Source organism: Lemur catta, chromosome 10, assembly GCF_020740605.2.
Source record: "Lemur catta isolate mLemCat1 chromosome 10, mLemCat1.pri, whole genome shotgun sequence".
Classification (NCBI taxonomy): Eukaryota; Metazoa; Chordata; class Mammalia; order Primates; family Lemuridae; genus Lemur; species Lemur catta.
Window position 1 is genome coordinate 36,353,021 of NC_059137.1, and position 12,802 is coordinate 36,365,822.

General features: G+C 51.0%; 1 protein-coding gene across 5 annotated transcripts in view; it reads left to right on the top strand.

Moving 5' to 3' along the window:
- The window catches only part of TLN1 (talin 1), a 31,732-nt gene that overhangs the window by 2,144 nt on the left and 16,786 nt on the right, over positions 1–12,802 (top strand). For 2 of the 5 annotated variants that reach the window (XM_045562845.1, XM_045562850.1), the window contains exons 2-20: positions 4,355–4,522; positions 4,763–4,860; positions 5,131–5,260; positions 5,370–5,522; positions 5,764–5,906; positions 6,016–6,143; positions 6,870–6,930; positions 7,572–7,676; positions 7,999–8,154; positions 9,037–9,138; positions 9,296–9,372; positions 9,587–9,767; positions 9,936–10,049; positions 10,162–10,270; positions 10,505–10,713; positions 10,861–10,959; positions 11,375–11,425; positions 11,990–12,157; positions 12,364–12,658. In XM_045562845.1, the coding sequence (XP_045418801.1) occupies positions 4,393–4,522; positions 4,763–4,860; positions 5,131–5,260; positions 5,370–5,522; positions 5,764–5,906; positions 6,016–6,143; positions 6,870–6,930; positions 7,572–7,676; positions 7,999–8,154; positions 9,037–9,138; positions 9,296–9,372; positions 9,587–9,767; positions 9,936–10,049; positions 10,162–10,270; positions 10,505–10,713; positions 10,861–10,959; positions 11,375–11,425; positions 11,990–12,157; positions 12,364–12,658 (2,509 nt within the window). In that variant the 5' untranslated portion in view covers positions 4,355–4,392. Of the gene's footprint in view, positions 1–2,564; positions 2,754–4,125; positions 4,523–4,762; positions 4,861–5,130; positions 5,261–5,369; positions 5,523–5,763; positions 5,907–6,015; positions 6,144–6,869; positions 6,931–7,571; positions 7,677–7,998; positions 8,155–9,036; positions 9,139–9,295; positions 9,373–9,586; positions 9,768–9,935; positions 10,050–10,161; positions 10,271–10,504; positions 10,714–10,860; positions 10,960–11,374; positions 11,426–11,989; positions 12,158–12,363; positions 12,659–12,802 lie in introns of those variants that run through there. The other 3 variants (XM_045562847.1, XM_045562846.1, XM_045562849.1) reach the window with 3 other exon arrangements.

Sequence of the window (12,802 nt, forward strand, 5' to 3'; positions counted from 1 at the left end):
CCCACGCCCAGCCAGGCCACTGACCACACCCCCATTTCACTCCCAGCCTGACCCTGCCACTGACCACAGCACTATCCCCTACTCAGCCTGACCCAGCCATTCATCCCCCTTGCCTCCACCCCACCCCAAGCTCAGCTTTACTTAGACACTGCCAACGTCCCTTTATTTCCCCACTCCTACTCGAGCCCAGTTTAGCCACTGACCATTTCTTCTCAACTCCTGTAGCCTGACCTGGCCTGTGACCTCACTCTATCATTCCCTTAGTCACTGTCCATATAAATGACTCCTCTCCTTCCCCCAGCCTGATCCAGTGACTGATCATGTATGTATTTTTTATCACCATCATCAGTACCATTGTCCCCAGCCTTTTTCTATACCCCATCTTCTCCATTCCCAGCCTGATACAGTCACTAACCCCACCCCATCTGCCACTGTGTGGCTACTAATCATATACCCATCCCCTTTTTCCCACAGCCTTACCACATCCCGTAACCACAGCCTCATCCTCACGTTCTCAGCCCAACAGGATCCTTTCCTCCCTTCCCAGTTCCTTACCTAAACTCAAGCTGCCCCTGCCATGCTACTGAAGATAAGAAGCTATGGGACCCTAGCCTGACTTTAGCCTCTGGTCTCTGAGGGTTGACAGAACAGATTGTCATCAGGTCTTGTCAGTTCTACCTCTTAAAACTTCCTCTGAGTGACATGTTCCTCTCCACCATTCTAACTCTGGCTTTGTTACCTCTGATTTGTACTAGTACAGTGTCCTCCTAACTAATCTCCAAGGTAACTGCCAGAGTTATTTTCCTGAAAGCCTATTCTAATTATGTCTCTCTTCTGCTCAAAGACTCCCTTGGCCTTCTGTTGCCCTCCAGTAAGTAAAACTGCTCATACTCCTCTAGTCTTCCCTTGCCTTTCCATCCTAACCCTGACTTCCCCACCACTGCTCCCTTGCAGGTACCCTGTGCTTCAGCCAGCCTGCCTGCTTACTTCCCTGAATGCTCCTCCACGATTTCCTGCTTCTCCACCTTTGCTTATGCTATTCTGTCTGCCTGGAATGAATGCTACCCTTGACTCATCTCCGGCTGGCTGGTGTAGTGGAGAGAGCTTGGGCTTTGGAGTCAGAGAGACCTGAGTTTGGATCCTGGCTTCACAACTTATTATTTGGACAAGTACTTTTTAACTTCTTTGAGCCTCAGTTTTCTAATCTGTAAAAATGGAAATGATGACACCTACCTTGCAGGGTTGTTGTAAGGATTAAATGAAAGTATGTATACAGTGCAACTGACATAGAATCAATAAATGGCAGATCACTATTATTTCTTATTATCTTTATTTTTTTTAATTCTAACCTGAAATGATACCTCTCATGGAGACTTTTTGGTCCCCCTTCCCTAACCTAAAGAGGTCTCTCCTCTGATTACACACTATTTGGCCCCTATCACAGCCTGCCCTCTATTGTAATTCCGCATTTTAGCTTATCCACTCATCTGGAGGACTGGGAGCCCTTTGAAGGCAAAGGCTAGGTCTTACTGATCTGGGTTCCCAGCCCCTAAAAGTTTGGCCCAGGGCCTTGCCCACAACAGGTCCTCAAGGAAAGCTGGCTGGGTGAATGGAGGGAGAATGTCTACATAAAGGGAGGAGAAACATTAGGGGTGGGGCATTGAAGCACAGGGTGCTGTGTTTGTCATAGAGGTGTATTTGTGGGGAAGCCTTGTGCGTGGAATGGAGTCCCTGCAAGAAGATAATGCAGTCCTGACGGGATCTGTGTATTGACTGTGTGACTGAGATAACATGTTTGTGGAGACAGTGTAGGTAGTTCCATGGGAAAGAGCTCTGTGCATAGGCTGGGGTGCATTTGGGGAGAATGAGCGTGCATATACGTGTAGAGGGGCTGTGTTGGGAGAAGTCAGGTCCAGCTCTTCAGCTGCCCAGTCCAGCCCTAAAATGAGCCTCCAGCAGCCTGAGGCCGGATATGTCAGTCTCACCCACAAACCCCCCCTCCACCTCCCCGCGGTTGTGGACTCAGAGGCCAAATTTGGTAACAGACTGAGTGTTACTCCCCCAACCCTCTTATATTCTGACTGCCTCTTCAGCTTTCTCTCTCCTTTTGTTCCCCTCTGTAACTCCCAATCTTTCTGCAGTTCCCTTTGTGTGTATCTGCTCTGAGTATATTCTCCAGGTACCCCAAATTCCTTAGCCCCAATACATTTACATTCCATTCCTTGCTGGGATTTGACCTCCTGTCCTCCATTCCCCCCCTCAATTGCCCAACTCCTCTGGAATGCATCTCAGGAATGTATTGAGGGAGGAGGAGTTCCCTGGGAGGGGGACATGGGGGGGAGTGTTGCTGTTCCATAAAACATGATGGAAAGGGGAGCAAAGTTCTGAGGCCAATGCAGGAACTGGATAGCTTCTACTCATATTTCCAGGGCATTGTTCTTTGCCACCACTCCTCCCAATTCACTGATCAATTCCTCACCTCCCCTCACCCTCTCGTAGCTGAGGGACATTCTCTCAGAACCAGCCTGGGAGTAAGGGTAGGCATGACTCAACTCCCTTATCGGGGTCTCACCAGAGACTTCCGTGCTTGAGGAAGAAGGGGGTGTCCATATGTCCGGAGGAAATGGGGGGAGACATGAAATTTTAGCTTAAGGTGAAGGGTCCTTTCAGTCCCGCTCTTAGCTCCTTGGACTCTTCCAGCTTTTCTGACCCTCCAGCCATCATTCTTTCGTGGTCAGCCACCCCACGGCCAGGTCTGTCCAGCTGTTGGGAGAGGTGCCCCAGCAATGGGGAGGGGGCAGAGAGCTGGAACTGATGATGAGACTGGGAGGGTCCTCTCTTGTTTGGGAGGGTTCTCTAAAGATAGAGAACAAGCTGTGGTTCTTCTCTTTTGAGACTCAACACTGTTTCTAAGGTCAGAAATGGTCTATCAGCCTCTGGGAATCAGGCTCCTGATCTAGACCTTTCTCACATCTGCCTCCTCTCCTGTTTCTACCCAGATTTTCAGTTCCCCCCACCCCATCTCTCCTAACCTCTTCACCCTCCACCCCTTCTCAACTTCCTTGGTTCTCAAATGCCTTTTGTATCCTAACACCCCCGCCTCTGTTTCCTAACCTTTCCCTGGTCCTGCTCTTCCCCTCCTCAAGCCCTCTTGGGGCTTGCAGTTTGCCAGGAAAATGGGCAGGCTGGGTTTCCTCATTCTCTTAGTTAAGAGAGACCCAGTCCCTGGACCACGCTGGGGCACATCATCAGCTGCCGGACAGACTTGTCCTCTTGCAGCCTGTGCGCCACCTGCTGCCTCCACTGGCTCCTCCAGCCCACAGAGAGGTGGTGCCAGGAGGGTGCAAGAAGGTGGGGGAGGGCTAGTATCCTGAGCTGCACTGAAAATGCTGTCAGGGAAAGCAGCTGAGATGGAGGGTAGAGTTTGAGACAGACTTGCTGAAAAGGGGGGAGCGTAGGAGGAGTTGTAGTGAGGACTGAGTAGTAACTTGGTGACTTGGAAGGAGCAAGGATGAGTTAGAAGGACTGGGCTCTTCCTCTGATCTGTCTTGAAACTTTTTCTCCTCCCAGAGCCTGTTTCCCCTTCTGCAAAATTGAAGCATTAACTAGATAACTTCTGAGATCCCTGAGGGCTAAAGAGTCAATTCTAGCTTGACTGCCAGGGAAGCCAAATAGGGGCTAGGCTCCTTGGGGAGGCTCCCAACATCTCAGGTTAGAGGAAAGCTAGGGCAGGAGTGGACCTGGATGTCTTGAACAGCCAGTATTTGGTCTCCCTGCCAGGCTAGCTAGAGTTGTTTGCAGGCTTCAAGATCCCTTGGGAATTATCTAATGTCTTCATTTTGCAGAGAAGGAGACTGAAGCTATGACAGGGAAGGTCACGTGATGAGTCAGGGCAGAGCTCTGAAAATCCCAAACAGGGAAGAACCAGCAGGACACAGTAGGAAACAAAGAGAGAAAAGACTGAACCAGGCAAAGAAGAAAACAATGCAGGGGCAGGGCTAGGAAAGGAGGTGACCCGGGACAAGGAGCAAGAGAGACTCTTGGAAGAAAGAAAGGAGGTACAAATTCCAGTGGTGGGGGCCAGGCAGCATCCTCAGGTAATGATGCATTTCAGACCTGCTATTGTGCCTTGCAGACTTGTCTCTCCCTCAGATGTCTTAAATGGTCAGAACCAGTCCTTTTGATGTAAATAATCTTTCACTCTTTAAAATTCTTAAATAAGACAAAAACAACCTTATTACTATCTGCTTTGGTGACCCTTTTTAAAGCATCCCTCCCTGGGGCTCCACCATCTGGGGGGCCTCTTCTCTTCCAATGAGAGTGTATTCTATATTCTAATGCCCTGATGCCACAGGCCAGGTATAGCCAGGCTGGAGAGGAGAAGCTGCCACCATGGTTGCGCTTTCACTAAAGATCAGCATTGGGAACGTGGTGAAGACTATGCAGTTTGAGCCGTCTACCATGGTGTACGACGCTTGCCGCATCATTCGAGAGCGGATCCCAGAGGCCCTGGCTGGCCCTCGTGAGTGTGACTACCCAGGTGGCTAGGGTGGGAGGCCGCAGTCTCTTCTCCTCCCCAGATTCTCAGCCTTGAGGGATGACCCCATTGTCTCCTAAGGCTACTCACCTGTCAAGTCTGGGCTCCATGGTTCCCTCCTTCCCTTTAGGCCCAAGGTCATGGGAGAAATAGTAAGGGGCAGTGGTATAGCTGTTTAGCCACATTGGAGTCTTCATAGGTCTAAGGTGATCCATCTTCTTTTAGCCAGCGACTTTGGGCTATTTCTGTCAGATGATGATCCCAAAAAGGGTATATGGCTGGAGGCTGGGAAAGCTTTGGATTACTACATGCTCCGAAATGGGGTGAGTATCCCTTCATCAAAGACCACCAGCATTGTCTTCCATTAGCTTCCTCCACTCCACCTCCTATTAATATTTTCAGCACCTACGTCTGTTGCCTCTTACCCCTCCCCATGCTTTCTTTCCATTACAAGCAGTCATGATATCCTGTCTTTGAATGAACCACCATAGTGCTCCTTTCAGTAATCCACTTTCCTCCCCTCTGGTCATGTAAAAAGGAAATAATACCGCTACCTTAAAGTAGGCCCCTGTCTGCTTTTCCTGTCCCAACAGGACACCATGGAGTACAGGAAGAAACAGAGACCCCTGAAGATCCGTATGCTAGATGGCACTGTGAAGACTGTCATGGTGGATGACTCCAAGACCGTCACTGACATGCTCATGACCATCTGTGCCCGCATTGGTAAGGGGTCTTGGGAGGGCTAAGGGCCTGGGCCAGAGGCTTCCACTTGGCCAGAAGCCATGGATGCAGTGCCTGAGAAGCTAGCAAACCACTCCCCTCCTCCATCCAGGCATCACCAACCATGATGAATATTCACTGGTTCGAGAGCTGATGGAAGAGAAAAAGGAGGAGGTGACAGGGACCTTACGAAAGGACAAGACACTGCTTCGAGATGAAAAGAAGATGGAGAAACTAAAGCAGAAACTGCACACGGATGACGAGTGTAAGCAGAACTGGAAAAAAAGAGGGCTTTGGAAACGGGCAGGGTGGAAAGGGCAGCCATCTGTTCGTTATTTATTCAGGCAGTGTTTTATACTCTGTTACCTCAGTAATAAAGTCCTGTGCTGAGGGAACTTACATTTTAGTGATAGGAGGTAGGAAATGAAGAAATAAACAAAAACTCGGAAACTAGACAGTACGAGGGCCATGGGGGTTTGGCATTGAGGGGACTCTGTATGTCCCAGTGAACTGGCTGGACCATGGCCGGACGCTGAGGGAGCAGGGAGTGGAGGAGCATGAGACATTATTGCTGCGGAGGAAATTCTTCTACTCAGACCAGAACGTGGATTCCCGGGACCCCGTACAGCTGAACCTGCTTTATGTACAGGTATGGAGGGGACTTGGCTGGGGGCAGGTAGGGAGAGGGGACAACAGAAAAGTAGGGGATATCCCTGCACCCACACCTAGCATCCACCTCCTTTCCCTGTGCTCTCCAGGCACGAGATGACATCCTGAATGGCTCCCACCCTGTCTCCTTCGACAAGGCCTGTGAGTTTGCTGGCTTCCAGTGCCAGATCCAGTTTGGGCCCCACAATGAGCAGAAGCACAAGGCTGGCTTCCTCGAGTGAGTGACCCACATTCTATACCCGGTCAGGGCCCAGGACTCCCTGTCATTGCAACCCCAACAGGCCTGCCTCCATCCCAGGCCTTCTCCCCTTGTTTCCTCTTCCGAGGTTCCTGGGTTTGACTCATGTAGGTACCTGTTTAGCTGCCATCATCCATTTGTCTCCCCACTGGCCCCATGTGGAATGTGAATGTAGTTCAGTATCTCTGCCACATCCCCACCCCTGAAGCAAGCATGTAACTTATTTTTGAGATTCTCTGAAGGATCTTGCTGAAGTAGCCAGAGGGAAATGACAAAATTGTCCTTGTAGGGAACATTAGGTTAAAAAGTCTCACAAGTCTCATTCACTGGTGTTTCTCAGAATGTGTAGAGTTTGGTGTGGCTTTCTCAGCTTCCTCAGTGGAGGCTCATCCTTCTAGAGAGCTCTTTCTCCTCTTGGTTCCCTGAAAATGGTGCTCTAGATCCTCTTTGTCTCAGGGCCTAAGCCTCCAACTTAAGTTCCCTCAGTCCCTTCCCCGGCAGTGAGAGACATAGGTCACATTGAAGAGCTGATGCTAAGTCATCTCTACTTCAGAAGACAGTCCAGACTCTGTTCTCTCAGAGTCTTCCTTCTTCCCAAGGATAACACAGTCCCAGACATTTCCTCACACCCCTAGGCCCACAGTTCATGGCCCACATGTCCCCAATGCTGTCCACTACATGCTGACCCTCCCTTTTCTGGTGTAGCCTGAAGGACTTCCTGCCCAAGGAGTATGTGAAGCAGAAGGGAGAGCGTAAGATCTTCCAGGTGAATGGGGGCAGGGGAGAGTGTTTGGGATGACCCGTGAGCTTTGCTGCTTAATCCTACTGACTGAATGGACCCCCGCCTCCTCCCTATCTCCCCCAACCCTGCTTCCCCCTGCCAAACTGTTCTCCTGCCTCTCCTGGGCCAAGAAGGTAGAAGACTTGGGCTTTTAGTCTCAGCTCCATCACTGCTTTTACTGTGGAATTCAATTCAATATTCTTGTTTTCTTTCGTTTACCTGTAATGTGGGTAAATCCTGTATAGGATTGATAGGAGAATCGAATGAGGTAGTATACCTGAAATTACCATGAAAGTATAGTTTTTGTCCAGATGTAAGGTCTTATCCCCACTCTTTGAATACTCAGCCCAAAAGACCTTGTCACTGACCTTCTACTTCCGAACTATCCATTCACACCATCCCCAGGATGTCTGCAAGTTCCTTAACTGTATCCCTTGAATCATCGCTTCTGCATCTCCCTGATCAGCCGCCACCCCATCACCCTCTCATTTCTCATATCTTGCACTCCCGAACCTTTTCTTTCCTATGTCCCCATAATACTCTTTGCAGTTAACATCTCATCTTACTCCTTAGCTGTGATGTTATCCCCATATTTTGCTAAATTCTTCCCTATTTCATGCTCTAAGGCACACAAGAATTGTGGGCAAATGAGTGAGATTGAGGCCAAGGTCCGCTACGTGAAGCTAGCCCGTTCCCTCAAGACTTATGGCGTCTCCTTCTTCCTGGTGAAGGTGGGTTACCAACCCTTCTCACTGCCCTCCTTATTTCCCACTCTTGCTCTTTCCTATCTCTCTGGAAGTCTCTGACCCTGCCTTTAGTCACATTTCCACTATTCCCTAAGAGTCCCATTGTCTACTCTGCTCTGACCTCATGCAAACCTGCCACCACGTCCCTTCCTACCCTGTGATTTCCCTTGTCCTGGGCCCATCCATGGACACCCTACTTTAGCCCTCTGGCCTCCTCAGCATCTCTGTGTGGTCAAGCGCTGATCTGATCATTAGCCTCTTGGTCGACCTCTGACCTGTAACACCAGCACCATCCTCTGCCTCACAGGAAAAAATGAAAGGGAAGAACAAGCTAGTTCCCAGGCTTCTGGGCATCACTAAGGAGTGCGTGATGCGAGTAGATGAGAAGACCAAGGAGGTGATCCAGGAATGGAACCTCACCAACATCAAACGCTGGGCTGCCTCTCCCAAGAGCTTCACCCTGGTGAGTCTGGCTGCCAACCAGAAAGTGCTTTGGGATTTTCAGAGAAGGGGCAGCTGCAGAGGTCTTTCTCCCATCCCTTGGGGAAGGTGCACTGAGCATGACTCCAGAAAAAAGAACTGTGGACCTGCTACAGAAAGGTGGAGGTTAGAGTAGATGGAGAAACTTCCTTGTAGAGAGTAATGATGCTTAAATGAAACAGGAGATGGACTTATTCTTTAAAGTTAACAGCACAAAAATGTAACCAGCAAGCTGAGATCACAGGAATAGAGTGCAGTGGCATAATCCTAGCTCACTGCAGCCTCAAACTCCTGGGCTTACACAATCTTCCTGCCTCAGCCTCCCAAGTAGCTGGGACTACAGGCACGCACCACCATGCCCGGCTAATTTTTCCATTTCACGGGCATTCTTGGGGAGAAAAAAGAGAAAGGTGATGGAAAGACACACCTCCCCTCTTTTAGCAGTAACCATAAACAATAGTTTTTTTCTTCTGGCTTTATATGTTGGGGTTATGAATTGGAAACTTATACCAACTTGTTGAAATTCCCCAATGATAGAAATAGAAATTAGAGTAAATGCCATTTTTCCATTTTGTGTATTGGTGCCAACCTTCAAGTACGATCATTTAATGACAAATGTTATGTCCTCCAGATTTCCCAAATGGCATGCATTTGAAGCTATAGCATAAAGGCCATTCCTCAGAAATAAAACACTTCCCTACAAGGAAGAAAATAAAGAAATAGGAGGTTGAAGAAAGGTGGGCGTCTTCCTAAGAGCTGGCATGGGAAGGCACCCTCGTCAGCTTGACCTTGGGCCTCCCATCCTACCCATTTCCATCCTGAGTAGATTCAGGCTTTCCTGCTGAGTCCCCACCTGTCACTCTAGGATTTCGGGGATTACCAAGATGGCTACTATTCTGTACAGACGACTGAAGGGGAACAGATTGCACAGCTCATTGCTGGCTACATCGATATCATCCTTAAGAAGGTGAGCCTTCTCCATCTTCCCTTACTCTCTCCCCAACCAAGCCTTTAGAAATGGGCACTCAGGTTCTGGAAAATGGCTGATTGTGGAAAGAAGCCATCTTTTCCTACTTCCCTCTTCTTCAACTGCCCCAACTCTCATTCTTTTTTTCTTTCTACAGAAAAAAAGCAAGGATCACTTTGGGCTGGAGGGAGACGAGGAGTCTACTATGCTGGAGGACTCTGTGTCTCCCAAAAAGTATGAAGGGATTTGGGCTGGCCCCATCCCTCGGGGGTAGAGAAGGCAAAGCTGGACTCTAAGGACTGCTGGTGGGTGGGAAATCCTCAGGATGGTTCTTGAGCTGGTTGCAGGCTGTAATGAGACCTCACACACCTGCAAAGGTAGTGTGACTGGGTGGGAGGGGTAGAGACAAGGAGTACTCTGAGTGCTCCACAGTCTGCCCCCTCTCTAGGTCGACCGTCCTTCAGCAGCAGTATAACCGGGTGGGGAAAGTGGAGCATGGCTCTGTGGCCCTGCCTGCCATCATGCGCTCTGGAGCCTCTGGTCCTGAGAATTTCCAGGTGGGCAGCATGCCCCCTGCCCAGCAGCAGATTACCAGTGGCCAGATGCACCGAGGACACATGCCTCCTTTGGTGAGAGTGCCCCTACTTCTACCACAGTGCCCTTCTCCCACCCTCAGCTGGGCCTAGCCGGGAGTTAGGCAGTCTTTTGCCATGTCCCTATTTGTATCCTCTCCCTGGCCTCTGGTTCTGGTTTTACCTTCTCTTTCCTCTAAATGTTTCTTCCCCCTTGTGTTTTAGACCTCAGCCCAGCAGGCACTCACTGGCACCATCAACTCCAGCATGCAGGCTGTGCAGGCTGCCCAGGCCACCCTGGATGACTTTGACACTCTGCCTCCTCTCGGCCAGGATGCTGTGAGTATGGGATGGAGAAGAGCCTAGTGCTACTGAAGCTGGGACTCCAAGGGGTAAGGATGAGGTTAACCAAACCGGAGCAGATCCTTAGGTTTTTTCCTCTTTCTCTCAGGCCTCTAAGGCCTGGCGTAAGAACAAGATGGATGAATCAAAGCATGAGATCCACTCCCAGGTAGATGCCATCACAGCTGGTACTGCCTCCGTGGTGAATCTGACGGCAGGTAGGCTGGATGCCATCCTGTATGTGTGTCATGCAGAGGGGGAGTGCGAGCGTGTGCAAACATGCATGTGACTGGCTCCATGTGACTGTACCTTGACTCATTATGGAAGGGACTGGTGTGTACGTCTCTCTCTCAGGACATGAGTGTGACTAATGGGTATGACAGTGTTCCTTCCCCAGCTCATCATCAAGCCTGCTCTGTCTCTCATGCTCCTCTTCTCCCTTTTCCCCTCAGGGGACCCTGCAGAGACAGACTATACCGCAGTGGGCTGTGCAGTCACCACAATCTCCTCCAACCTGACGGAGATGTCCCGGGGGGTGAAGCTGCTGGCCGCCCTGCTGGAGGATGAAGGCGGCAGTGGCCGGCCCCTGCTGCAGGCAGCAAAGGGCCTTGCGGGGGCAGTGTCAGAACTTCTGCGCAGTGCCCAGCCAGCTAGTGCTGAGGTCAGGGGTCACGGGGTTGGGGTGAGGGTGGACGCAGGGTTCAAGCCCATGGAGAAGGGGCAGTCCGAGTTGCAGAAGTGTGGGGCCTGTGGGCCTATGAGACCCATAGGGGCTGGGCAGCTTCTGACTGGTGTTCACTCTCCACAGCCCCGTCAGAACCTGCTGCAAGCAGCTGGGAACGTGGGCCAGGCCAGTGGGGAGCTGTTGCAGCAAATTGGGGAAAGTGATACTGACCCCCAGTTCCAGGTTGGTGACTTACCCAACCCCCAGAACCCCAGTTTCTAGGAAGTAACATCTGATCCTGAATCCAGCTCCTTGTCCCTGCCTCTGTGAATTGACCCCTCAAAACCAACCTGAACCTCTGTTTCCAGGGGATGACACTGGGAACTTCCAATCTCTCTTTTAGGGGTGAGAATTCAGAATCTCTTTTCCAAACTTAACCTATCAGTGTACTTGTGGCCCTCACTGATGATATTCTTTAGCCTCTTGTCATCTCTTCCCTGTCTTCCCCGTACACAGCCCTTGCCCTAACTTGAAAACATTTGAACACCCCAGTGCTTGAGACCATGCCACCCTGAGGACAGCATTCCTCTAGCTCTCCCCCTTCCCCACCCCATGCCAGTCTCCTCAGCTGACTTTTCATCCTGGATTTCCCATGCAGATATGTGCTCCCAGAGGGGCTGGGGTTCGATCTCCCCCCGATTCCCCTACGGTAACGGCCTCTGGCCTGGGCCTTCCCAGCTTCGTCCTCTCTGAGCCGCATACACTCGCTTCTGTACCTTTCCCCCAGCCTCCTGGGGGAGCAGAACTTGATGGGAGATGGGGAGGCCTGGCAAAGGAAGGGTCTGGGAAATGGGATCAGGTAGGGTACTATAGGGACTTGCTCCCAAGATGCCAGGATGACCACTTCTAAACCAAGACTGAGATGAAATGGAGAGAAGAAGCTGGTGGTGGGAGGGATCCCAAACGGTACCTACTCTCCCCGTCCCATTGTAACAACACTAACCCTTCCTCCCCATCATCATCCGAGTGTATCCGCCTCACACATTTCTCCATTTGGTGTAGGCTGTCTTTCTCTTGGTGTGGGTTTATTCCTTGGTGTGGGTTCCATCCTGCTGGGCACTCAGGGCAGGGGTTGGGGTTGGTTCTGGTTGCTTCTGCAAACACTGTCCTCTGATTGGAGTCAATGGGAATAATGAAGCAGCTTATGCCTCTGAGAAGTATCTATGAATCCCAAGCCTTGTCTCAGGTCATGCTAACTGCTGTTTTCTCACAGGACATGCTAATGCAACTTGCCAAGGCAGTGGCAAGTGCCGCAGCTGCCCTGGTCCTTAAGGCTAAGAGTGTGGCCCAGCGGACAGAGGATGCGGGGCTTCAGACCCAAGTTATTGCTGCAGCAACACAGTGTGCCCTGTCCACTTCCCAACTGGTGGCCTGTACCAAGGTGAGCCCCAAAGGTTGCTCTAGCCTGTGCCAAGGGGTGATAGTGTCACACACATGTGCACCTCTCATGTTATTCTTTGTTTATTCTTTGAGACCTCTTTCCGGAGGCCTCATCACCCATCCTGATGGCTGTTGTGGGCACCACAAACACTCCACCTCGTGACTCCTTGCCCTTGCCCAAATCTCTGAGACTCAGTTTGCCCACAGGTGGTGGCACCTACAATCAGCTCACCTGTCTGCCAAGAGCAGCTGGTGGAGGCCGGACGACTGGTGGCCAAAGCTGTGGAGGGCTGCGTGTCTGCCTCCCAGGCAGCTACAGAGGATGGGCAGCTGTTGCGAGGGGTAGGAGCAGCAGCCACAGCTGTCACTCAGGCCCTGAATGAGCTGCTGCAGCACGTGAAGGCCCACGCCACAGGGGCTGGGCCTGCTGGCCGTTATGACCAGGCCACTGACACCATCCTTACTGTCACTGAGAACATCTTTAGCTCCATGGGTGATGCTGGTAAGGACAACCACCCCCAGGAAGACAGAGAACCGCAAAGAGGTTTCCCAAGCCCGTTGGACATTGCCTTGCAAACCCAACCACCTCACCCCTAAGGACGCTGCACAGTGTGGCCTTACCAGCCACACAACCAAAAGCTCATTG